This window comes from Odontesthes bonariensis, chromosome 7, assembly GCF_027942865.1.
Source record: "Odontesthes bonariensis isolate fOdoBon6 chromosome 7, fOdoBon6.hap1, whole genome shotgun sequence".
Classification (NCBI taxonomy): domain Eukaryota; kingdom Metazoa; phylum Chordata; class Actinopteri; order Atheriniformes; family Atherinopsidae; genus Odontesthes; species Odontesthes bonariensis.
Window position 1 is genome coordinate 31347185 of NC_134512.1, and position 26733 is coordinate 31373917.

The 26733-nt window shown below is 39.3% G+C and overlaps 1 protein-coding gene across 1 annotated transcript in view; it reads right to left on the reverse strand.

Annotated features, from left to right (window-relative positions):
• Positions 1-1537: 1537 nt before the first annotated feature.
• LOC142384358 (plasma membrane calcium-transporting ATPase 1-like) overlaps positions 1538-26733 on the reverse strand; it is a 30735-nt gene continuing 5539 nt past the window's right edge. Inside the window, exons 3-21 of the mRNA XM_075470541.1 lie at positions 23884-24081; positions 23157-23414; positions 20956-21081; positions 20268-20438; positions 19754-19780; positions 10912-11058; positions 9954-10168; positions 9497-9739; positions 8201-8442; positions 7884-8121; positions 7608-7787; positions 7382-7469; positions 7016-7122; positions 6691-6882; positions 4243-4456; positions 3874-4085; positions 3667-3774; positions 3204-3392; positions 1538-2504 (exon numbers count right to left, since the gene is read on the reverse strand). Coding sequence (XP_075326656.1) covers positions 2127-2504; positions 3204-3392; positions 3667-3774; positions 3874-4085; positions 4243-4456; positions 6691-6882; positions 7016-7122; positions 7382-7469; positions 7608-7787; positions 7884-8121; positions 8201-8442; positions 9497-9739; positions 9954-10168; positions 10912-11058; positions 19754-19780; positions 20268-20438; positions 20956-21081; positions 23157-23414; positions 23884-24081 — 3533 coding nt within the window. The 3' untranslated portion in view covers positions 1538-2126. The remainder of the gene's footprint in view (positions 2505-3203; positions 3393-3666; positions 3775-3873; positions 4086-4242; positions 4457-6690; positions 6883-7015; positions 7123-7381; positions 7470-7607; positions 7788-7883; positions 8122-8200; positions 8443-9496; positions 9740-9953; positions 10169-10911; positions 11059-19753; positions 19781-20267; positions 20439-20955; positions 21082-23156; positions 23415-23883; positions 24082-26733) is intronic.

The following is a 26733-nucleotide window of genomic DNA, read 5'->3' on the forward strand; positions in this document are numbered from 1 at the left end:
GTGAGCCTTTCAGATTTACAGGGGAAACTTACTGTGTTACTTAAAACAGTTATCCAGCCTTCTCCTCTTTATCTCCAACAAACTTCCACTTCAGGTTATGCTGCAGTGGCTGTAGCTTGAAATTTGGGAGTAGAGACTGTTTTCCTTTAGCTTTTTGCTTTGCAATTAACATCAAATCTCATCATTTGTTATATATTCAACTTAGCATTAGACATAAATGCTCTATGTTTGTTTGGTGTTTTATATCCCAACAAGGGAATCTAACTTCTAATTGGTGTTCTTTTCTCATCACTTGGAAGTTTGATGAGACTGGGTTCCCAGTTGCCATTGAATATAATGGTACAGCATCCGTAACTAACCGTTACAAAACAAACATTCGTGAAATATTGCTAATATAAGCAACAGTTCTTCATGTTAGCTTCTAAAAACTTAAACAAAACACAGAGAAATGGAACTACAGAGAAGTACAGATATAAAGAATGATATATGTGATGGAGGGATTCCAGTTTTCAATGGTGTTTTTAACTGGCAAGCGGCCATTATATTCATCCATCCATCCATTTTCTATACCCGGGTATAGAAATTTTTCTTTGTGGGTTTCTGGCACCAGTTACACCACCGCTCTCCCCTGTAAAACGTATGACTGCTCTAGTGCACAGCCGGTTATTAGTGTTCCGCCCAGCCTTCCACCGAACCAGCCAGCAGCCCACCTTCGAGCCTCATCACACGAGCCCCTGCACGGAAATCCCCTGGACAACTCCCCATGGATCACACACCCGGACACGGAGCCTCCTTCCCCGCCGACCCGTATCCTGGATTCTTTCCTCACTTACTGGCATCCCAACTCTCTCCTCAGTAAACAAAATCCATTTTCTGACATCAACCTTACTGTCTCTTGTTTGCTTCTGGATTCAGCCTGCTCCCGCCTAACAGCCACACAGAGACAAACGAGACAAACAACCATCACACTCACTCCTAGGGACAATTTAGAGACACCAATTAACCTAACGTGCATGTTTTTGGACAGTGGGAGGAAACCGGAATACCAGGAGAGAACATGTAAATTCCACACAGGAAGGCCCCAGCCGGGAGTTGTACCGGGAACCCTCTTGCTGTGAGGTGACATGCATACATGTGTGTATATATATATATATATATATATATATATATATATACACACACACACGTAAATGTATTATTATATTTTTAGTCAGGTCCCCAGTTGTTACAGTGTAAAGGATTTCATACCTGTTTCCTGGAGAAGAGCAGCAGTCGTGGAGCCAGTATATTTCTTTTGTAACAGGGTCTGTTCAGAGGCTAGTGTTTTTGTGAGAACTTTTACTTATGTACGTTAAATCTGTGTCTTCTCTGCCCTGGTGTTGTCTGTATGAAAGATGCAGTACCCATTGCATACACTGGGGTGCCTGGTGAGGTGGACCCTTAATTGCTTACCTTCTGGAGGAAAACGTATCTAAAGTCACAAACATCCTGCTCTGGAAGATTTCTTTTTTAAAACTTTTAATAACATTCGTTGTACATCTGTTGAAACAATGATGACCTAAAACATAAAAAAAAAATACTAAAACAGAATCCAACATTAGACCTTTCTGTCTACAGATACACATATCTGTAAGAATAAAACTCCCTTCTTTTTAAAGATGGTTGACACTAAACATCTCAGTCACAGATCCTTGAAGTTAAAACACAAAATTGAACCTGAACTTGTCACCAGCAGATTAGGTCAGCTCGTCTGATGGCAAACTGAAATCCCGCAAATTAAAATGAGCTCTACCTACATCAACAAGAATATTTACACATGGGAAACTGGATATAAATGTATCACCTCACAAACACACTTCTCCTAAACAACAACTGAAGAGTCCATGTCTATCAAATAAGAAAACATCAGTCTGTGTGAGCTACTGTTGCTCTGAACAAAACCACAAACACATCTGGAAACATTTCTGCTTCCTGGATCCTACGAACCAGAAGGTGAACTCCTGACGAGAACCAATCACAAGAGTTTGTTTTTTAAATGTTTTTTCATTTCTCATCTCCCATAAGAACCAATGCCATCGCTGTAACAACCACAGTGCGGTAACAGGAAGTGGTTTGGGGATGGGCCCTCAGAGTGAGGTCTCCAGACTGTGCAGGGGGCTCCCTGGACAGGGTGGCAGGCCAGCTGAGTTGGGTGGAACCAGACCGGACCTTGAGCCATCTTTATGAAGTGGGATGATACGGTCCATAGCGTTGTTGTTCTGGTTGGGTGAGGGTGGGATGGGAGGCATGTTGGACAGTCCTGTCAGTGGTGGGGGGATGGAGTTTCTTTTGGTGGGGGGATCATCCTCACCCTCGTTTTCATCGATCAGGGGGATCTGAGGTTCTGAGTCTTCAATGCGGAATTCGGGATGGTTCACGAAGTTGTGGATGGAGCTGCGAGACTCGGGTGTCTCTAGACCTTCATAAGGAGAAACGCTGTCTCGGAAGGCATTCACCACACGGATCTGAGAAACAAAAAAGAGACTGTCAACTCAGGATATGTCAAATGATGTTTAAGAAAAATGATTATTATTATTTTTCTACCACTGTCATCCCCTCAGTCCCCCTCTACTCAAAATTGGTTTCAAACATTAACACCTCTTTTGTATATTTGATACAGAATAACTGTTTTCTAATTACTCTGCTCAAGGAAATTTTCTGTGAGCTTGTTTAAAAATCCTAATTGAAGGTGCACCCTTGCATGTCTTTATGACATCACAGCTGTTCTCGATACCAGTCTAAAATACAATTTAAAGGAGTTAGATGTGGAAATGTGGAACTGGGGATTTTTCAACGAGGGAGAATCTTCAGACATTATAGAAGTTTTTCTATAATTTGGTGAAGTCTGCTGTAATGATAGTTGATTTTATCAGTGACGTGTATGGAACAAAACTTCAGCCTGACGTCTGTCAACAGTCTGAGGCAGATTAAAAGCAGTCTATAGAAAATGTACAACCTGAATCAAAGACTTAGGCCCTTATCATAGCTGTTGAAAAGTAGTGCTATGTTTAAGGAAGTGACACAATATTACATGACAATAATGACCAAAACTGTGGATTCATTGTAGTCAAAATGCTGGGAACTGCAGATATGATCATATTTACAATAGGACTTGGTCAGGCTTAGGGTTATAGAAATGACACCCAGGTGACACCGAACCGTACCTGTGTCTGGATGCGGTTGAGGCCGCGGCACCACAGCACCTGGCCCCTCCTTAGCTCCATCTCAGCATGGTCGATCTCATCCATGTCCTTCATCTCCTCCAGCTCCTCCTCAGGGATCTCCTCCTGCTGCGTACCATGACCCGCAGTTTTTAGGAACTTGAGCCAGCTGGTAGGGACGCTGGACACAAGCTGAAAGAAACCAAACATTACACGCTAGTCAGGGACAACAGTGCCACTTTGACCTGAAAATATGACCGTTGTCTAATGCTGATGATGAGCTGCTGCAAAGAGAAGCAGTTCATGCTCCCTCATATCACTTATTCATTATTTAGTTTTTTTCATTATTATGATATATTTGGATTTGTTTGAATTTCAGATGCTAAGGTAGACATTTACTCCAGCTCATTTATCTGTCTAATAGTAACAATCAATATAAAGTGGATGTAGCAAAACATGATCCCACCTGTCCCCACAGAAGACTGCCAAGACCCAGGAAGACACACCACAGCCACTGCTCAATGGTCAGGCGCACACAGCTGAACGGTTTACCGCCAAACTGCACGATTACTAACTACAGGAGGGCAAAGCAACATTAAAAAAAAGATTCTTACATTGTATAATGTTGCCAGCCTTACCTGATGTAACAACTTCTTTGACACTGATGGGTTACCTGCACAACAAAGGTTCCCAGGATGATGGAGCAGAAGATGGGGTTGTTATGAACACCCTCAAAGACATTCCTCTCCCCGTGGATCTTGCGAGCATTGAGCTCGTTGAAGATCTGCATGAGCACAAATGTGTTAAACACGATGGTGTAGTGCTCAGAGGGCGGGGCGTGGAGAGGGGCATCCCTGCCACAGTCGATATCAAACATCTTCTCACCTGAGAGAGGGAGAGACAAAGATGAACAGAATAGCAGGTAACAACATCGGCTTTAATAGCTTTATTTAAAATATATTAGGCGATATCAATTTAAAAACTCTGAACTCAAACACACAAAGAGTCTGTTTTGTGTAGAAGCTGTGGTTCTTTCACTGACCAACAAAGAGAAGGGTGAAGATTATGGTCAGTTGATAGATTGCATGTCCCAGAATGTTCTTCATCATGGTGCGGGAGATGAGTGGCTTCTTGCGTCCGTACGGGTTCCTGAGCAACAGCGCTTCAGTTGGTGGCTCAGTAGCTAGAGCCAGTGAAGCGAAGGTATCCATGATGAGGTTGACCCATAACATCTGCACAGCTTTCAGAGGAGAGTCCTGGAAGCACAGACACAAATCAATAGTTAGTGAATGTCAGGACAAACGTATTTTAAAAATATCATTTACAAATCTGGCTGTGGCCACAATAAAAACCATTCATTTAAATATATTTAGTTTAGAAATGTTCAAGTTTAGGGTTTAATGAATCTCCAGTAAGCTACAGCTTAACTTTATCGCCACAAAACAGTTAACTGCCACCTAAAAAATTTGACTAAAAAAAAAATCACACTTAAGGAGGATGCAGAACCATCAAATTGTTCGAAAAAAAACAGTCTAGCATCTGACTTGGCATCTCACCTGCTTTTATTGTAGTGAAAGGCTCTCAATAAAAGAAATGAATTCATCCTTTGAAGATTTATTTTGTTGCTCAGACAAAACTGAAACTGCATTTTCTCTCACAAAAACTGAAATTTTCCAAAATGCCCTCAAGAATTTTTAAATCTGTTCATTTTAATATGTAACAGAAATTTTAAAACTACAGCAAAAACTTAAATCTGTAATATGTTAGTTACTTTGAACCTTTATTTTACAGACACTAATACAAAGGAGAAAAAAATTCCAGTGGCTTCCCTGACCAATTCCATTGTATTTAGAAATTTTAAACAAATATAGAAGTTGATGCCAGTAACACACTCAAAAAAAGCTAGGATAGATGCAAAGACAGAGAGAAAGGTTTACAGAATATGCAAATGAAACCATTCTGGAAAATTCTGTTGTTGATTCTATTAATTTTGTTAATCATTGTTAACAAGTAAAGGTGCTAGGACTGGGTATAAAAGGAGAATCCATCAAGGACTTTCCAAGCAAAGATGGGTCATGGCTTATCATTGATCAATTGAAAAAAATGTAATTGAATGGAATAGAATTGAAAATAAATCTCAATAAAAAATTGCAATGAACTGAGGTTTTTCATCATTGATAGTGCACTACATTGTGAAAAGATTTAAGGAATCTGGGGGTATCTGAGTGAGCCCTCAATCAGTATTGTGTGAAAAATTATTGTGTCACTTTGATCAATATAGCACCATAAGCTTGGGAGTATCTTCAAAAACCATTGTCCAGAACTGTAACCTGAAACTGTAGAACACAAGGAGAAAACTATTTATTAACTCTGAGCAGAATGCCCACCAAGTTGTCAGGACAGAAGCTCATCTCAGATGGACGGAAAGACAGGGGAAACGTGTTTAAGAGTCAGATTAGTCCATGTTTTGTTTCTAAGATATGACAGTAATGAGAAAGACCATCAGGGCTGTAATCAGCAAACGGTGCAAACGCCAGCCTCTGCGAGGCTATGGGAGTACATGAGTGTCCATGGCATGGGCAACTTATATATATACGTGAAGGTACTATTGATACAGAGGTATGTATTGAAATTTTTGAGAAAGGTAAGCTATCATCACCATGACTTTTCTACAGAGGTCCATTTTTTTCAGCAGGACAATCCTAGACTTAGTTGTGCATGAGTTAAAGAGTGGCTTCATAGTCATGGACTGTGTGTATTGACTGGCCTGCCTCCAGTCCAGATCTGTCATCTATTGCAAATGTACAGCACATCATGAAGACATGAACCAGACAACAACAACCACTACTATCCTCAGTTCACAAACAGGCAAAATAATGATCATAAAATGAGCCGATCTAATTTCACTAACACGAAAATTACGCCAAATTTTCTCATGATGAAACTGTGTTAATCCTCCACAAAGAAGGTGTTCATGAAAGCTTGAAGCCAGCATTGACGGTTTACAAATGCACCAACTGAAAAAACAGCAGTTGGATGTGATAAATGTTACACCACTTCTTTAGGTTGTTGCCTGTTTTCAAAAGATACTGAATGCTATTTTCAACACATCATTGAACATCATTCATCATTAAGAGTAGACCTAAACACACACATATGACATTATTTTCTTATCGTTCTGCCAGCACAGGTGATCTTCCTGTTCTTGCTTTCAGGGAAGTAGCTATTTTCCTTTTATAGAAGGAGTGTAATGCACAAGCAACACAGACCGACTTAGTATGAGAGGAAACACCTATACATAACTCAGAAATTGGCCTAAGAGGACTTTTGAGTTTTTGAACAAGTAACAGCCATTTGTCTAAACAAACAGAAAAACCTGATTCTCCATGTCATGTACTGGAATCTAAATGAGCTTCGCAATAAATCAAGTCTTCTCTCAAACAGTCACCAGTTCTGGTGTAAATTGTTAAAATTCTTCGGTGGATCTGACCTGGGTAATGCAGGCTCCGGTGAAGGCCACAGTCACAGCAACCACGTTGACCGTGAGTTGAAACTGCAGGAACTTTGAGATGCTGTCATAGACGTTTCTGCCCCACATAACAGCCTTGACGATGCTGGAAAAATTGTCATCTGTCAGGATGATATCAGACGCCTCCTTTGCTACATCCGTTCCAGCAATGCCCTGTAGATCACAGCATGTGGCCGAGCTTTCACAAACCTGACGTTGTTCTCTACAGTAATGTAGTCTCTACAATAATGTAGTCTCTACAGTAATGCCACTAAGTGCATCTGATGACATCAACAACAACGGTTACCATGGCAAAGCCAACGTCTGCTTTCTTGAGGGCGGGACCGTCATTCGTTCCGTCTCCAGTTACCGCGACAACCTGCCTCTGCTCCAGTACTGTGCTGTCAATAATACCTGCAAACACAATCGATAGACCCACAGTGGAGAAACACTCAGGAACCACGTAAGCAATGACAGCTGAAAACATCCGCCTTCTACTTATTTTATATAACGTTTCATCATTATATATGATGAAAAATACAAATGCAAAATGACACAGCCATGTGTTTAAATTGCCCTGCTTAAATAAACTAGGCAACACACAAACTCATTTCATTGGCTTGTTAAACTGTCTGCTTCCCAAAAGATACTTTCTGACGTCCTTAAGACTAACCTTTGACCAAAGTGTGTTTGTCTGTCGGAGATGATCGAGCGAGAACTCTAAGCTTGGGCCAAATCTTATCGATACGCTCTTGCTCAATCTGAAGAGACAAATGAATAGACAATAGAATTACATTTTATGTGCAGCAACTCACAGGGAAGAGTGATGTAAAGGTACGAGTAGAGTTTTGCTTTCACATTTATCGACTTTAAGCCCTTTTTGTCTCTGTTTGCCTGACCTCTCCTTGCTCATTGTGGATCCGTTGGTTGAACTCTTTTCCCTCTATACACAAAAAGTCTTCTCCAGGTTGCATGATTCCACATTTGGTGGCGATGGCCCGAGCAGTGTTGATGTTGTCTCCTGTCACCATGCGGACAGTGATCCCAGCCTGCTGGCACTTTCTGATGGCTTCTGGTACCTGATGGGAACAACGAACAAAAAACACAGGGAGGCATGCTAAGGTTTGTGGAGCGCTAAAAGAAAAAATATGACAGAACTCAGCAGAAGGGCATACCTCAGGTCGTACAGGATCCTCAATGCCGACGATGGCAATGCATGTGAGTCCACTGAGGATGTCATTCTCGCTGTCCCAGTCAGGCTCTCCTTCACTAGCAGGGAAGTCCCTGTAGGCAAGGCAGATGGTCCTCAGCCCCTCAGACGCCATTTGCTCAACTACCTTCTTTACCAAGTCTTCTCGATCCTTAGATTTGAAGATTTTAGCTTCACCGCTGGCTGTCAAGATCTTACAGCACCTGGAATGGTATGAAAGAGTCATGTGAAGATCATCTGACTGTGTAACAGAGGCGTGTAGAGCAGAAGCAGTGAACCTACTTCTTGAGCAGGATCTCAGAGGCCCCTTTGCTGAACATTTGGTAGCTGCCATCATGGTTCTTTAGCACAGTGCTCATGGACTTCCTTACAGAGTTGAAGGTGTACACCTTGAACAGTTTCTCCTCTGGGATTTCATTGCGGGTGGCCTGGTAGTCTCTGTGCAGGTCGAGGCTGAGTCCCAGTAAGGCACATTCTGTCTTGTTTCCCACTTGGCGACGCAGCCCGCCCTCTCTCTCTGGAGGCTGTGGGAATAATATTTTAGTTTAGTTGGATTTAAGGTTGTAAAACATCAAAGTGAGTGGCATAGCCCTTAAAGGTTTTCTCCTGACACTGTTTACATGTCCCTTTTGTAAAAGAAGGGAAGTGTTTCTGGGGGTTGAAAACTTTATTAGAATTCACGATAATTAAAAAAGAAAAATATTAAAACAGTCATTGGAGCATTATCAAATTTAAGTTTAGGAAGTTGTTGTATAAAATAATTGTTGTGATCAATTGGAGAGTTTTAAAATCTGGCCTTAATGATATTTTAAACTTTGGGGCTTTATGGCACAGGACATCTCATTCCCTAAACACAGCACAAGGAAAACATTAATCTATGCCCTAACTCTATGGAAATTGGGTGCACATATGTTGATTAGTCAACACATGAATGTAGCACTGATAACTATTAAAACACAATACATGTTTAAACATCAGTAAGAATTGGCATTGTAAGAAAAAGCTCTCAACACTGGCCCTCACAATTATACAAAACACAGAGTAAGAGACTAACAATCATGTTCAGGCCTTAAACTGTTGTATTCAGTCTGAGCACAACTGCTTTGGTCCCACTTATCTCACTGTACAAGCAGTGTACTGTTGCACAACTGCTCGGCAGTTTGCTTGTAGAGAAGCATTTAGGTCATCATGGCAATGTAACATCACGATGCCACGTCTAAGGATGTAAATTATTCATGAAGACACTCTACAGTTTTCATTCTGTGGACATCTATGTCTCTGCTTGATGCTACAACTGTGCAATGAAATAAAAAAGTTGGAGACAACATTATACTGACTGAATTCACACTAAATTATTTCTAGGGACTCAGCAGTGAACTGACAAAAAGGAAGCTGATGATAAATGCTGGTTTCTGCTTTTTAAGCTATTTCAAACAACTGAACCTGTTTGTTTGCGTTGTGTTCTGGTCTGACAGTGATCAGATGAGCCCTGAGCTGTTGTGGCAGTGCTCCAAAACAAACTGCTAAATACTTAACGCACTAGAGCTTCCTGAATGAAGAGCTATTTTTAAAACTCACCATAATCTTGGTGGTGTAGGCGCAATTGACCCCTATGCCAAGGATGAGCAGGTCCAGGATCTTTGTGGGGATGAGGTCTGGCTCTGGCACCTTTTTGTAGTGTCGTCCAGCAATGTAGGCCTGCACCACCGTCATGCGGTTCATAGTCAGTGTGCCCGTCTTATCAGAGCAAATGGCTGTGGCGTTGCCCATCGTTTCACAGGCGTCAAGGTGGCGAACCAGGTTGTTGTCCTTCATCATTTTCTAACAAAATCAGAGACAAGTGTCACCTGAGTCTGAGTATTTTATTCTAAATTGATCAAATTGAACTATGTTCAATTGTTCAAACACTGCCTCGAGGAGGGGGTAACCAACAGGTGTCAGCTAAAGTACTGTGCCAGTAAAACAAGTACATCCACAGAGTCATGAGATAACAGTTTGGGTTATACTTAATACAAAATGCTTTATAGGAACAAACCTTGACTGAATATGCTAAGGAGATGGTGACGGCCAGAGGGAGACCTTCAGGCACAGCCACCACCAGTACCGTCACACCAATGATGAAGAACTTGACCAAGAACTGCACGTAGATGGGCATACACTCCGGGGTCCAGGGAACCCCCTGAATCCAGAAAGTATCGATTAGGAAGCGAACGATGAGGATGATGACGGTGAGAGTTGACATGAACAGACCTGAAGACAGAGGGAGACGGAAAGCGAAGGAGTTTTGTTCAGCTGTAAAAGGGATTCTGAGGGCAAAAGATGTAGCGAACAGCAGGGAAGAGTGAAAAGGGCTTACATTGTATATTTGCTGTCAATTACAATGGACAAGGTTAAAACTGTTATCATAACTGTGGGCTAGAAGTGAATAGACGTATTGTGAATGAGTTGTACTTGGCTATGTAATATAATTGATCAATAATAATAATAATAATAAGATTGCAATACAAAGTCCAGCTCAAACCATCATATGTATATAGTGGAAAACATAGCCTGACCTGTGGCAAACTGAATAATCATGGCTGCTGGCTTACATGGGGAGGTGTCTTATATGAGATCAGTTAGAAGAAAAAAAAGTCTTTTATAATCTCATCAATGAATGTATCCCTTTTAATACCCACAGTAGTTAGGTAAGGTGCTGAAAAACTCTCCTTAATACTCAGATGTTTTGGTTTGTTCGATTTATTAATAGTCTGACACGAGTGATAAAATCTTTCAATTGATAGTAGATACACATAATTGCCACCAAAGACCAAGGCCAACGCAGTCTGCAGAGATCATAGAGCAAGCAGTAATACTCCATGAAGAGATAGAATATGGCAACGTACTGTAAGACTCAATACAGATGTCGACATTTCAGATGATTTTTGGTCTTCATCCAGCATGAAATTCCCTTTCATGCTATAATCATCAGTTGTTAAATTCTTAATCTGTACCTGCTTTGCCGATCTGCACAGCCAGCTTGGTCAGCTTCCCCTGGAGAACAGATTTATCCTTCTTTGGTAGGTTTTTTTTCTTTTTCTCTGCTTCTTCATCCTCATTGAGAGGCTGCATTTCCACAGTGGCTCCCTCCTTGTTTTTCCCTACACGAGACAAAGGAAGTCAGGTAAAACATTCAAGTGTCCGGATACAATTCATAAAACCTCCGGCAGCTAAAATGTAAAAGCCAGTTTGACTTTCCTCATAGGATTCCAATATATTATTAAACAAAAAGTACTACTTTTATTAAATAAGAAAATTACATGACCCGTGTTCACCAATAAATTAAGTGTCATATCATAATCAGAACATGTAAAATTGAGTTTGAATCAGAAGCAGATCAGAAAACAAGATGACTTGAAAGTAAAGGTCTGTCTTAATTTCAAATCAAAGCCAGTCTCTTTATGCAGGTAAAGTACACACAGTCCTGTTCACCATGTCAGCAAATGCTGCAGCTCAGATCATATCTTATCATACTCTCTGATAGAAAATATAAATAAAACATCCCTGTCAGCATGTTCATTAAGTATCCAGGTTTCTGGTTATATGTGTACAGCTGGGTCTATTTTCGTACTATCTCAGCCACTATGACCTGTACCATCAAAGAATGTTCAGATACTTTGATAAGTCATTTACATGCCACAGTATCCTTCATTCTAAGTGCATGACTCCAACACTTTAAGAACAAGGAAAGAAATTGTATCTGGGTTATTGAGAGTGGAATAGGATGTGTACACGTGCAGTCCATAACCAGGATGCTGTTAAACTTTACTCTGAAATGGCCCTTCAAGAACTAAGAATAATAGAATGAATTTGAGAATGATGATTGAAAGTCAGAATTACAAGGTGGGAAGTTAGTAAGAGAGTTAGAGGCATGGAGCAGTGGAGAGCAGGTCAACAAGTTGGTGGTCAAATCCCAGTGTGGATTTATTGAATCACAACAGAACTCAAAGATTACATGTTAACAAATCCCCTTCCTGACCACACTCTTGTCCCACTATAGTATTATGAAAAGGGCTGTCAACGGAGTCAGCTGATGTTGCTTTGTGACAGAGAGTGGGGGTATCTGCAGGTGAGTGTGCTGGTGTGTGCGAGCAAGTGTGCTGATCCCATCTCTGTAATGAGGTTATTAGTGGACAGGCAGGCAGGCAGGCAGCAGCAGGCAGGAGAAGAAACCACCTGCCAAGCTTAAGGCTGATAATCTGCTTGGTCCTAATCACCATCAACAGAGTCAGGAGCACCTGCTGCTGCTGCTCAGACCACAGCGACACACTATGTGGGACGCACCATGTTGGCCTGCAAGTAACCTGGAGAACTTGCAAGTGAGCTTGTAGCAAAAGCACAAGCTGAAACACTTGTAAGAAGCCATCCAATAAGAAGTAAAAAAATGTTTTGACAAAATGATTTGCATCTTACAGAAGCCAGCTCATACTGGCTTACATGGTACATGACAGCAAAACTATCAGTCTACAACAGCCCCACTTGGAGACAAGAACTAATTAATTCTTTAACGGAACTGTGGGATTTTACTACAACGCTATTCCTAAAAGAGGCGAGGCCATGTGTATGTGCAAAAATAAGATTTTTTTTAAGTCTTTTTAATCTTTTAAGTCCTTGATTTATTTAAAAACACTGAAATAACAACATATCAAGTGGTAAGACAGAGAAACGTCATTGTTGGGACAGACATGTTTACTACTGATTTGTATCACCAAAGAATATTCTGCATTTTGGGGACTGAGAACACCTGTTGATGTAGTTCTGTTTTTCCTGTTGTTGCTCATTATGGAATTCACCTGGTCAAGCCTTTTTGTTGTTATATGTGTAGAGTGTGGCTTGACATTGTTATGCTGAAATAATCAAGCCCTTTTCAAAAACAAAAACAGAATACATTACTCCTATGTACACATGTATACTTTAGCATTAGGGGTGATAAATGATTGCTGTGTGCACTAATACATATGTTCTGTACCATTCCAGATGCTGGCGTTTGAAAAGCATGCTGATAACAAAGCAGATACACTGAAAAAAATAACTCATAAGATTTACTTAAAAAACCCTTTGTAAGTATTTGCACTCAAATGGTTTAAGTAATATTTAATGCTGCAATATCAAGTAACACTCACTTGCCAGTATCAAGTAAATGTTACTTACCATAAAACATAACAGTTTTGAAGATATTAAGGAACATTTACTTAATTACATCTAAGTTTTAAGTTATATTAATTTAAACAAATGAAATAAAGTCTACTTTTTTTTCATAGGCAGGAACATCGTTTTACTCAAAATTTTAAGTCAATTTTATATATGTGTAGTATTTGCTGTTATGAAGTAACTTAGTAGATTTTAACGATACACTTTCAGAGTAAAGTTTATGTAGTATTTCTAGGTTTATGTACATACAACTATTAAACATTTAAATTGTATGAGGAAACCTAAGTAAAACTTACTCTTCCCCCATAATTCATGTATTACGTTAATAAAATGTTTAATTTTACTTAAGAAGCTCTAGTTCTTACTGAATCTTAAAAATAAAAGGTAGAAATGATGACAGTTACTCTAATAGAGTTTACTTCACCAAAAAGTCACTTTTTTTCAGTGTAGAACTTCCCCTCTTCAGGCCAGAGGGTGTTGTGTCAATGATTTCCGAAACGAATTTCAAAATTTGATTGTTTTATTACAATGCGGCCTTCCACTTTAATGGAAAATTCTTAACTGAGGGATTGGCATTTCTTGATACTGTTTATATATGCTTTTTTTGTTCCCTAGAGTTTCAACTAGCATTTATGGATGCAACGATGAACCGTGTTCACTGACAAAGGATATCTGAAGATTTCGAGTCCATGCAGTGGTTTTCACCACAGCATCACATGTGTTTTTAATGCAGTGACACTTCACAGATTTTCAGCCTTTGCACCTCAAGTACAGGGACGTTACTGCATTCTCTGACTCTCATCAAGGGTTTTGTTAATCATAAATGATGGAATCCTTAAATTCTTCATAATTTTTCCATTGTCAAACATTATTCTTAAACTGTTGAATGCTTTTCCCACACAGTCTTTCAAAGAGTGGTGAACACTTTTCTATATTAACTTCTGAAAGCCTGTCCAATATGCTCTTTTAATAGCCAGTTATATTACTGACCTGTTTTCAATTAACCTTATTAGCTGTGAGATGTTCCGGAAGGTGTCTTTTAGGCATTATACAAGTTTTCCAGTCTTTTGTTATCCTGGTCAAACTTTTCTTAAACGCGTAGGTAGAATCAACAGCTGTCGGAAAATGCAGAATATAATTAGGTTAACTGACAACATGTCATTAACATAATTGGGTATACGAAGAGCACCTTAGAGAGGCAGAGTCTCTAAAATGTAAGGATGGGGAGATGTTCAGCTATTTGGAGAAACAGCTTCTGGAGATTGTGGGGCAATTTCAGGATCATGTTACGAATTGTACATACTTGGAATATTCCATCATCTACAGTACATCATCAAATCATATGTCATCAAAATATCATGAGATTCTAGATACATCTCTGTGGAAGGAGCACAGACCAAAATCAATACTGGATACCCGTAATCTTTAAAAACAGCTATGATCCCATCATGGAAATCACTGCATGGAGTCAGCAACACTTTCAGAATCCACAAATGCAGATTAAATTTCTATCATGTAAAGCGGAAGCCATATGTGAACAGGATCTAGATGCTGCCATCTTCTCTTAAACAAAGCTTATTTAAAATGGACTGATGCAAAATAGAAAAAACGTTCAGAGGTCTAGACAAATTTAATTTAAGATTATTTTTGGAAATCATGGATTTAGTGTCCTCCAGACCAAAGAGGAGAGGAGCCATCTGTTACTCACTTTAAAAGCTTGCATCTCTGATAGCAAGGGGTTGCATTAGTGCCTACCGAAGAAAGGTATATACAGGCTTAGAGCAACATATGCTCCCATCCAGATTATGCCTTTTACTGGGAAGACCTTGCATATTACAGCAAGACAAGGCTAAACTGCACTATTACAACAGTAGGTTTCATAGGTTTCTGGGTGTTGGACTGGTCTGCCTGCAGTGCATACCTTTCACCAATTGAAAACTTTTTCTAGATTAAGAAATGCAAAATTCTTGTCTGTCGTTATCAGACAAGAATGGAACAACATTCCTCTCCCAAAGGTCTCCTCAGCACCTAGATGTTTAGAAACAGTTGTTAAAAAAAGATGGTGGTGCTACAAGGTGGTGAACATGGCCTTGTCCCAGCTATTTTTAGATGTGTTGCTGCCATCAAATTTGAGATGAGCTAATGCTTTTAATGAAATAGTAAAATGTCTCAATGTTTAAAATGTTTTTTTCTATGTTTTCTGTGTTCTGATGTGAATAAAATATTGTTTCCGAGGATTTGCAAATCATTGCACTCTGTTCTGCATTCTGATAATTTAAAAAACAACTGTGCAATCCAAATACAAGAACAGTGAGAAGCCGTCCACCAATTTTCCATTTGTAATGGCAGGCTTCCTGTTAACATCAACAGTCCAGTTGGACTTAACAGTTTATATATGATTAATTACTAGCAATTCAGAAAAATCTTAAAATGGCTTTATTCTGATACAACAATCCAATTTTTTAATATAGAACCAGATTAAATGTGTATGAGTGTGGCTTATATGTCAGGATGGAGCAATCCAACCATTTTCTCATCAAATTAAATGCTCCTCTTTCACTGTTCTAATTGTGTAAAATTGAGGGGGACCATTGTTCCATAAGGTACTATATTGCAGAGATTTATTGTGAAGTTAGGATAAACAAAAATCCACCAGCTAATTAGCTCAAAATTTGCAATACATAGTTTAAACTGGGACATTAGTGATGATGATGTTACTCAAGAGCACAGACCAAGAGAGGCCTTAAGTTTTTGCCCCACTGAAATCACAAGTTTCATTCAGATCTCTAAGTATATTCACTGACCTGATTGCAAACATCTAAATTCTTATTCTTATCATTATATATCACTATAATTGTAAAGACAAAAACACCTCTTCACACATTAGAGCAAAAATGAATTAGGTGTTACACAATCTGACTTTGTTTTCACACTGGTTTTCAAGTTCCATCCTGCTTTCACAGAGCACAGTAGTATGTACCTCACACACAACCAGACTGACACATGAATAAAAACGTGGTTAGGTTGGTGGAGGGTTGCAAGTCCTACCAATTGACAACTGTGGTGGAAGTTTTTGTTAACAAAGCACAGTGAATCTGCACCATATGTTTCCAAGGTTTATTTTACTTCATGAAGGAGAGGAACAGCGCTAGGCTACAGCTCTGAAGAAGTCTGAACTTACATGAGTACTATTCCTAGGGAGGAGCAACACATTTTCCATCACACAACCTATATCATATAGTTATAATACTACGTAAAATATTGCTTTATTATCAAGGTTAGTCATTTAAAATGAAAGAAAATGGTACAAAAGTGTTGTAGCAGGCTGCTCAAGCTCATCTTTCTGTCCTCGCATTTATCCACACAAATCATAGTTATTATGACTGGATCTATATAAACAAGCATCGCTTTGGAGACACTTAGCTTCTCTACATAATGTATCTATGGGGTGATCGTGATAGCCATAGACGCAGATACAGCCTTTACTTTGGTTGGAAAAAATGTAAATAGGCCTCTAGTGGTTGTTAAGAGTAACTGCATGCGAAGGGAAAACATGGCGTCCATATTTCGATTTATTCCACTTTTTTTATGAAGCCTTAACCGCGCTTGTTTTCTAACACTAATGTTTATTTCATAAGTTATCCTAACCAAGGGGAGTGATTTTCTAAAGCCAACCGGAAAGTGACGACGTTTCGTTGGAACGTGTTTGTTTACACGTAACCAGGGCAACCAACAAAATGGCGTCCATGCGGTGAAAGAGTCGCATTATTTAAACAGGCGTTTTAGAGCTTACTACCATGATTGTTTGGTGACTGTAACCAGCTGATGTTGTTGTTTAAATCCAAGTATGAAGTGAAAAAAAGGTGTGAAAGAAAAGTGTTTATATGTTGTACAGGAACTGTGTGTCAGTGTCTGACTTGACACAAAGGCAGTTGGCTGACAGATGTGTTCTGCCTCCACCCACCTCCTTCATATATGAGGACTTTGTGAGTTCGTAACCGAAATACTGTAATTTTTTAAAGAAGTGTAATAATGACTGCTGCTTAGCTCCACGGGGAAGCTGGGCCGTTGTTGATGTAAACACGGATCGATGCATTGCAGAGCAGATAGCAGAGGTCCTTAAGCTAAAGTGCCATGCGAAGGCAAGGGCGCCAGATGCGGCATTTGGTTTTTGTAAATATTATGCTTAGCTGCTGCTGACCTCCGTCCTCCCCATCGGATAAGAACTTCTCCTAATGCGATGCGGAGGTAGTCCCAATTGCCACGGTCCATCGAAGAATGGTCTGGCGAATGAGCTCCATCCAGTCCCTGGAAAATCTCATGTCACGTAGGGTTTTTCCTAGCCTGGCGACGCCATCCTACGTACTTCCGCCCAAAGATTTTGGCTCCGCACATAGTCTGGCCAAATCCCCCTACCTCGGTTCGCTCAGTGTTTTGCCAATCAGCAAACAGTTGCGAGTGGTGACGCAGAACTCACGCGCGGAGTCCATTGTAGTCCATGTAATTGTAGTTCAACCGCAGCGGAAATAAACATGGCGACGGAAGAACGCTAGAAGCTATCCATGAAGTTGTCTCAACTCTGGAGATCATTGCACAATTAAAACGAGAGCAAGAGAAATGCCTCGTCAATTTTGTTAGTGGCAAGGATGTCGTAGCTCTCCTTCCAACTGGCTTTGGGAAAAGTTTGATTTCTCAAATGGTACCGGTATAATGAAAGCGGATGTGGGAAGCTTGATTCGCGAGCTAGAGCCTCGCGAGAGTAAGCATGAACCTCGGCGCATAACCAACGTCATTTCTAAACATTATGATTGGTTAAGGGAACTCCGTTACTCCAATGAATTTAAGTTGCTGGGTAAGGTCCCGCCTTCCATGGAAACGGATTCCTCTCGGGTTTTCCCAGACTGTTTGACAGAGTCAACAGTCGGCTTTCGCCCAGGCTAGGTTTTTCCCTCGCTCAACGATGAACCGTGGCAAGACAAGGTGGTCAGCAGTCACCCCGCTACTTCGAGGAGGGGTTTCTCCAATGTTGACAGAGGTGGATGAAATTTCACCACCTTAGTTCAACCCAATCTGTCTGGGGAGGACATGTCACGTAGAGACCCTCGCTGCTAGAAAAAGCGTGACAAAGTGGTTGCCAGGCACTCCCTGACAATTCACTGTATACATTAAGGGTATATCAATGCCGCCATACCCATCGCACTCACGGTGACAGCATCGGCAGAAAATATTAAATTGGTGAATACGCACTCTACACAACGTAAACATAAATAAAACAGAAAAGGCAGGAAAAATAACGCCAGTACGCATATTATAAATATTTCAAAGTTTATTAAAGATATTTTATTGTGGATTAAATCACTTCACATGAGTACTTCCGGCCGCGTTCGCCTGTGACATAACGGATTTGCGCTATTCGTGATTTCAGCTGCTTTCCATCTTGTTTGCTTGTTCGTCATGCATCCACATGGTACTGGATTCATTTGAAATTGATTGCTTTATCAAACGTAGTTTATATGTAATGTTTATTTGCAAATATTTGTGTTAAATGAAGGGTAACCAAAAAAAAAAGGCTGCGTTCGGTTGGCTTCGGCAGTCAGGTGCAGACATTCGAATGATGTCACATTCGAGTTTCCCCACATTCGATTAAAGAATTCTTCAGTCAAATCAGTCATTTTATGCTTCCACCATATTTTTGACTCGATAGTGGGAAGGACTAAATAAGGCCAGTGCATGTCGGTCACAACTTAAACCATCACCATTGTCACAGTTAAATTGAATAAACAAACAGCAGAAGTATACATACACTGACTGCAAAAAAGTGCTGATTTTTATGAAAAACATGCTGCAATTGCAATTGCAATTGCAATAACGCTGACATAAAATGGTATGATACAAGCTGCTTAGAAATAATACAGCATTTATTCACTCTACTGTATTGACAGTAGCGCTAATGAATTTCTTCCTTATTGTTATTATAAATTACCCTTATTTAACCAGGAATGAGACTCGTTGACCTGGCTACAGGATCTTTTTGGGGGTTCCTTCCTCTGTCACCTCATTTTAAACTGCAGGAACCAGGGCTAAGGGAGAGACATTTCAGCCCTCATATGGAACCAGTATAGAGGAAGACCTTTTTTGTAAAACTACCTTAAAACCTAAAAAAGGGGAGTTTCTGTAAGATAGAATTTCCTTGTCTTTGGGCAGCCATAACATCCATGGGGTCAAAACACTGTTGGTTTTTTTTTTCTCTCTCTCTCACTCTTTTTTTTTTGTAACGAGTAACTAAACCAAACAATGAAAATGTATTGGAGTAAAAGTATGCAATTAAGTTCAGAAATATAGTGAAGTAAAAGTGAAAGTTGTCAAAAAAATTTAAATTCGAGGAAAGTACAAAGTATTCCAAAATATACTTAAGTACAGTGGGGAAGTATTTTTACTTCGTTACTATACAACACTGCAACCTACATCTCGGTTTTTACGATAAGGAAACCAGGAACCACAGTCCATGCTGACTGGAACAGCTTTGAATGAATCTGCCAGCTTCAGGTAACAGATAAGATTAACTGTTCAGTACAACTTTAACATCCACTCAGTCACACATGGTAACTCACAAATGACAAAAAAACACGGTGATGTCGTGCTTACCTTTCTTCCCTTTGTCTTCTTTTTTACCTGTTAAGAAAAAAAAAAGAAGTTCATAAACACATACACAAATGGATAAAACCACTAATAAGGTTTTCAATTATTCATGAAATAGACAAATTTGCTGATCTTTAGATTTATAGTTCACACCATTACTGGGTATTAATGGGTGACTATGTGTCAGCATCTGTGCTGAAAGGAGAGGGAATGGAGGGTGGGCAGCTAGAGCTAGGAGCAAACAAAAAGCAAAGGTTGTATCTTTCAGAGGTGCGACCTTGAGCTTCTTCTGTCCACATGTAAAAGTGGTACTGAACTTCAGTAACTCCGGGTGATTAAGCTACAGCCTTGCCAATGGGCCTAACCCACGGTATGAGTGCTTGTGTGATATATAAGTAACTCTATTTGAATCCATTTTGCAAAATGGAAATATATTTGTTCATCACATATATGATCACATGTGATCAATGTGTGGTGTCACACACTACAGACAAATTTACACTGTTAAATCTGAACTTACTCTTTTTGTCCTTTTTGTTTTTCTTCTCCTCTTTCTTTTTCTCCTTTTTTTCTTCACCATCACTGTCACCTTCTTCGCCGGCACCAAGCAGTGTGAAGATGATTCCAGTCTGAGAGTTTACACCCACAGCAGTGACTAATATCTTGCCAGAGCCCTCCATTACGTGGGTGCCTAAGAAAGGGAACATGGTGCGAAATGTTACCATTCCTTCCCCCAAAATAACACATATTTTGTACTTGTGTAGTCATATGGTTTGATTTGGTGAGTTGCTTAAGTGACAAAGGTAGAGCAAATGAAACCTATGATCGCATTTTAAGATTTTTTTCACTGTGGCATTGTCTGATTGTCATATTTGTTTTAAAAAGTGGACTAAGTGGACCACATTACTTCATTTGACCATCTGTAACACGGAAAAGTATGGAACATTAATCATCAAGAAGTCACTGTCTAGAGTATAGCTGCAGACAGAAAGTTAACTTTGTGGGTTTTTGTGGGGGGGTACTTTTCTTCAAAGCTCATAAATAAAAGAGGCTTAATTATCAGTCAGTTGATGTGAAAACCCAGAGAGACGATGCAGTTTAACTGTGGAAAATCAACAGCAGTAATAGGCTTGTAAGTGCTGATAATAACAACACAGGTCATGCTGAACTTGGCTGTTATTTGACGTGAATGGGCTAGAGCGATGCACCTGACAGCAACATGGGGTCTTTGTCAAGAGTCTTCTTGACATGATCCGACTCTCCTGTCAGAGAGCTCTCGTCAATCTTCAGATCGTTTCCCTGAATCAGGACACCGTCTGTAGGGAGGAGGTCACCTGGAACAGCAACACAGAGGCAAGTGAGAACGCTAATCAGGTCATTATGTAGGCTACATCAATGTGATCTCATAATGAATTCAGCCAGATTATGCTTTTCAGTGAATCAGTTGACTGAATGCTAATTACACTTTATGAACGGCTTGACTAGCTAAAAAAAAGCTCCTATATTTGATGAACACAACCTTATTTATGACCCCCTGTTGAAGGAAGTTGGATGACTGTGTAAAATGTAGATACAATATTATGTGTATTTTTTTTTTTTACAGAATACATATGTTTGATACAGTCAGAAAAAATTAACAGGACCAGCAAGAGACTGGAAAACTTGTGGAATGCTAAATAAAAACCTATAAAAAAAACTTATTAGGTGAACTGGCAACTGGTCAGTAGCATGACTGGTTATGAAACATCCTTCCCAGAGAAGCAGAGTCTTTCAGAAGTTAACACGGGGAAGGGAATAAACGTTGTGTGAAAAGCCTTTTAAAACCATCCGCCCGGACCTCCGGGGTAAAGAGAAGAAGGACCACCCAGCTTAACTGTCCATAGTTCAAAATTGACATTCATCATATTTGTGGTGTTGCATTTGTGCAAAAACATGTGACGTATTACTCCGTGCCAGAATATAGAGGCTTTGTGTGAAAAAAATCTCATTGTAATAAGATGACTCTCCTTTTCATTGATGCTTCAGTTCACTGAGGTTTGTGGGCATTCGTTCAAGTAGAGCTTTTGTAAGGTTACACCAAAGCATTTCAACCATTTTAATGTCTGGACTTTTACTGGACCATTGCAACATTCATTATTTTTATTTTTTTTGGCCCTTCTTTTGTAGATTTCCTGGTGTGCTCTGAATTATTGTTGTGTTTGCATGACACAATCTCAGCCATGCTTTTGTTGTTGGACACATGACCTCACATTTGAATCATTTGAGCCTGAGAGCTGGCATGCAGTGTTTGCCCTGGTGTGCTCTGTTTGGTTTCAACAAGATGTGGTCCTGTGCACTATGACCAGATATGTCCACTTTGGTCTTATGTGTCCAAAGGACATTGTTCCAGAAGTCTTATGGTTTTTTTTTCCAGTGTAACTTTGCAATTCTATGTTGGGCTGCCATGTTTCTTTTTAGACAGAAGAGGCTTTCCCATTTCCCAACAAGCTATACTTGTCCAGTCTTTTTATAATTGTATCATCATAAACTTTAGAATTTAATGTCAAATGTGGCTGTAGAATCCATGATGTAGTTCTTTGGGATTTTTTGTTTCTCTCAGCATTTCACCCTCTGACCTTGACTGAACTTGCTGGGACCTCCACTCCTGGAAAGATTATCAACTGTCTTGAATGTTTTCCACTTCTGAATAATCTTTCTTACAGTAGAATGGTGGTCTCCAAATTGTTTAGAAATGGCCTTATAACCCTTTCCAGATTGACGGGCAGCAACAATTAGCTTTAGTAAAATCACTGCAGATGTCTTTCCTCCTTAGCACCTGAATGCTCTGGACCAACAAACTGCCAAAATGTATGCTTTTATAGAGCTGCTCACACTTACTGATGATAAAATCAGGCTGCTTGTCAGGATGTACTTAGTTTTTCACACAGTGCCTCTGCATTTTGGTTTAGATAATGATCATGACTTAGTGTAAAATGTAATTTGTTACTACTCACATAGATACAGAACAGACAAATTTTTAAATGTTCTGATATGCAAACGCTTGATGAGGAAAAATACTTGGCCTTTTTCATGACCAACTGCCTACAGAGTGTTGGTAAAAGATGAGGCGATGGAGCAAAGTTCTATGTTCAAGCTGTTTTTAAACATATTGCAGCCAACAAATTCAGAACAAACAGATAAAAACAAGCAAGTTCTTCAATTTCAACATTTTATGTTGTCTTTGTATCTTCAATTACATACTGAATTCGAAAAATGAGCAAATCATTTATACTGTTGTTTCAGGTTTCTGTCATATACATTGATGATTTTATTCATTTAATTCTTTATTTTATGATTTATCATTTCATATCCTTTGAGTCACTGCTAACCTTGCCATATGTAGATCAGTGCATGTTTTGTGTTTTCTTACCATATTTGACTTGTGCAATGTCTCCCACGACTATCTCAGACACTTTGATCTGGACCACCTGCCCCCCTCGGACGACTGTGAACTTCTGCTCCTGCTCAATGCGGTTCTGTAGACCACGGAATTGCTTCTCTTTGCTCCAATCATTAAAGGCTGTAACCAGCACCACACACACCACAGAGAGGAGGATGGCAGCACCTTCGATCCATCCGGTCTCTGCCTCACCCTCCTCCTCGATGCCACCAGCTGCTTTTCCGCAGTCTAGACATAGATTACAAAAATATTAACCTTCTTGACACTCCTCCCATTAAAAGATAGATGAAGCCTGGCTTTGCTGAACTGAGCTTAGATAGAGACTATTTAAAATAAATGGCAAGACTTAACTGACTGACCTGTTTTTCTCCTTGATCATTGTCAGGCTTTGCTTTCGCTTAAAACCAACATTATGTAAGTTTTTCTGTGTATGTATTGCTACAAACTAGAGCACATTGCCTCACAAAGCATTGTCCGATATACAATCAGTAGTAAAGGATTGGCTGTAAAACTATGATTACATTTTACATGACATGTAGGCTGTAAAGTCATGGCTAAGTTGCATTGTGTATTGGTCATGTAATACAACATGTTTTTTATGTTCAAAGCATTTTAAGACTTTAAACCTAGTTAAAACAGTGTAAAAGTTTCATTAACGCACACAGAGAGTCTATTTAAAATAAAAATAGATACTCACTCTGTCTTTCAGCATCTGGCGGACTGTAGAAAGAAAGGCCTAGTGAAATAATGGCAGCCACTTCCAGGATGATGAGCGTGACATCCTGCAGGGCTTCCCACACTAACTGCAAAAAGGTTTTTGGCTTTTTAGGAGGGATGACATTCTGTCCAAATTCTTGTTTCCTTCTGTCGATGTCCTCTGAATTTCCGTCTAGACCTGTAGCAGGACACACAAAGAAAATGTCACTCGGTATCGTGCTCAAAGCCTGTGATACATCTTTAATCTAATGTCTAATGATTGAACATCATTAAAGTGAGATATTTCATATGTAGATATAAATATATCTTTCTTTTTGTTTTGAGTTTATAAGAATTTGTTATGCTTCTTCTTTTTCCTCTTACAGCACTTTTAAGGATATAAATAGTCTGCAAAGTTACAAAGCCCAACGTCCACACCATAAGGAGTTATTGTTTCTAACACTGGCTGCTCCTGAATTGCCTTAGACTGCCATTTGAATCAATCAATTCATCAGAGCAGGCAGGGCCTTTCAGGAGGGCAACCTTGTGTACGGCTTAAACAAATTCAAAGATTTGCTTTGAAACATATATGTGTTTAAAAGTCCTGAAAACCCATGAAGAGACTGAGAACTACAGTTTGTCCCACTAAATAATGGAGTTGAACTGTTTCATATCATTTCTGGACATTTTGGGCAGGTAAGAAATGGAGCAACACTTAAAATGATCTCACCTCTAACAGCACCCCAGATTCTGGAGCGGTACACAAATATTCATTGAACTAGAGTTTGTGGAGTTACCCTCAGTTGGAGGATCACCACCAACACCCTTAGCAGAGGTTGATGTTTTACATACAAACTGTCACTTGAGACCATTTGCACGACTAGTTCCTCTGTTCCTACTGAACATGGCCGGTCTAATGTTCTTCCTTCTTGGCTTACATCCTCATGTCCCGTCAACTTCTGGTGCAATATTGTCAGCTGTACATGCCACCAATAAGTGTAAGTTGTCTTATGTGCTTAGTTTATTATTAATGCTAATATTCTGTTTGCTTTTGTCATTTGACATCTTTTCGGTCCAGTTATGACAAACAGATCTGTTTGTCTGGCTCATTGATGTTTTCTGTATCCAGGCATCTCAGAACTGAGATTATTGTTCCTTTTCCCCTCAATTGTTGTTTTCTTTTTTAAATTGTTCACATTTGTAGTTGATATAAATTTCGTGACAAATCTAGAACTCTGTTTATTGCTTCTTTACACAGACGTTAACAAAACAAAATGTGTCAAAAGGAAGTTTACAGGAGGTAATACAAAAATGTTTTGCATGAGAAAAATGATTCCGGTTGTCAAACTTCTACATATCATATGTGCAAGATTAGATACATCATTATGCTGCATCGCATTTTCTAATATATCTTAAAAAAATTATATTCAAGACTTTGTAACACCCAAGATTTTCTCTTACTAACTGATGATTATCTCACACAGACTTCTCTGTAGGTTTAAAAAACAAAAAGTATAAAACCAGCTGGTTATGATCAGCTAGGGATCAACTCCTCAGTTAGGGATGGCCCTAAAATACAACGGTACATACTGTTGCATGTTGTTTCAGGGCTACATAAACAAGAAATTTCCTACGCATTTGTTCACATGAACCTGTTGCATGCTTTTTAACTGTTATTATATCAAATCAAATCAAATTTATTCATATAGCACATTTCATACAAACAATTCAAAGTGCTTTACATAAAATAAAAGAAATAAAAGAATTGCAGCAGGGAGTGTAAGAAGCATTAAAAATACATAAAAGAATATAAAGAGAAACAAATGAAATAATTTAAATGAATTTAAAATCAGGCAACAGTCTAGATAAGTTAAAAGATATTTCATGCATAGACACATGAGAAAAGAAATGTCTTTAACCTGGATTTAAAAATGTCTACATTTGGTGAAAGTTTAATCTCCACTGGCAGTTTGTTCCACTTGTTTGCAGCATAACAGCTAAATGCTGCTTCTCCATGTTTAGTCTGGGCTCTGGACTGGACTGGACTCCTATAGACCTATTATAGGTCTATAGGAGTAACTATATGATATAGTAATAGCTTTAAGAAACAGTCCATGGTGTTCTTTTTTCTAGGAGGACAGTCTTAATAAAACACAGGGGAGCTGAACAATGTAGAGTGGTTTTACAATTAGAAATTGAAAGTGAGTACACAGCAAACAGTCAACTATATCGTGAGCAAATGTGTGATCTTTATGGTTTACATCAGATAAGCATTCAAGTGAACAAAACAAATTATTACCAAAAGGAGAATCAATATATGGTGAAGTGTCCATCTTCAAATAGGATATACAGAGGAGATTAAATAATCTTTTATCCCAAGATGGTCTACAATGTTAATGTCCTCAGTGTGAGAGGTACATTGTGTGCTGCTCTTATCCTGTAGCTGATTACTGCTTTGGTTGGTGTGGATACCACCACTTTGTTATGACTCCCAAATGAAATGTCAGAGACGATGTAGAATAAATGCAGTTGGTTATTAGCCAAAGCCATCAGTGGAAACATGAGCATATGCATCAATTCCCCAGAAAACACACATAAACCAGATTAAGTTGTTCAGGACCTCTAGGGATAAATTTGGTTGATTGTGGGCCCTAGTACAAATGAGTTAAACCAGCTCCATAGTGTGTTTTGTTTAAATTATTCATTTATTAGTTTTAAGAGGATCAAACTTCTGAAGTCTGCAGCTGTGGAAACATGAAGCCTCTTATATTTAGTTGTGAATGTTATTATTACGAACGATTTATTTAATTAAATCTGTCTGAATAACAGTTTAACAGGTTGTGTTATGTCT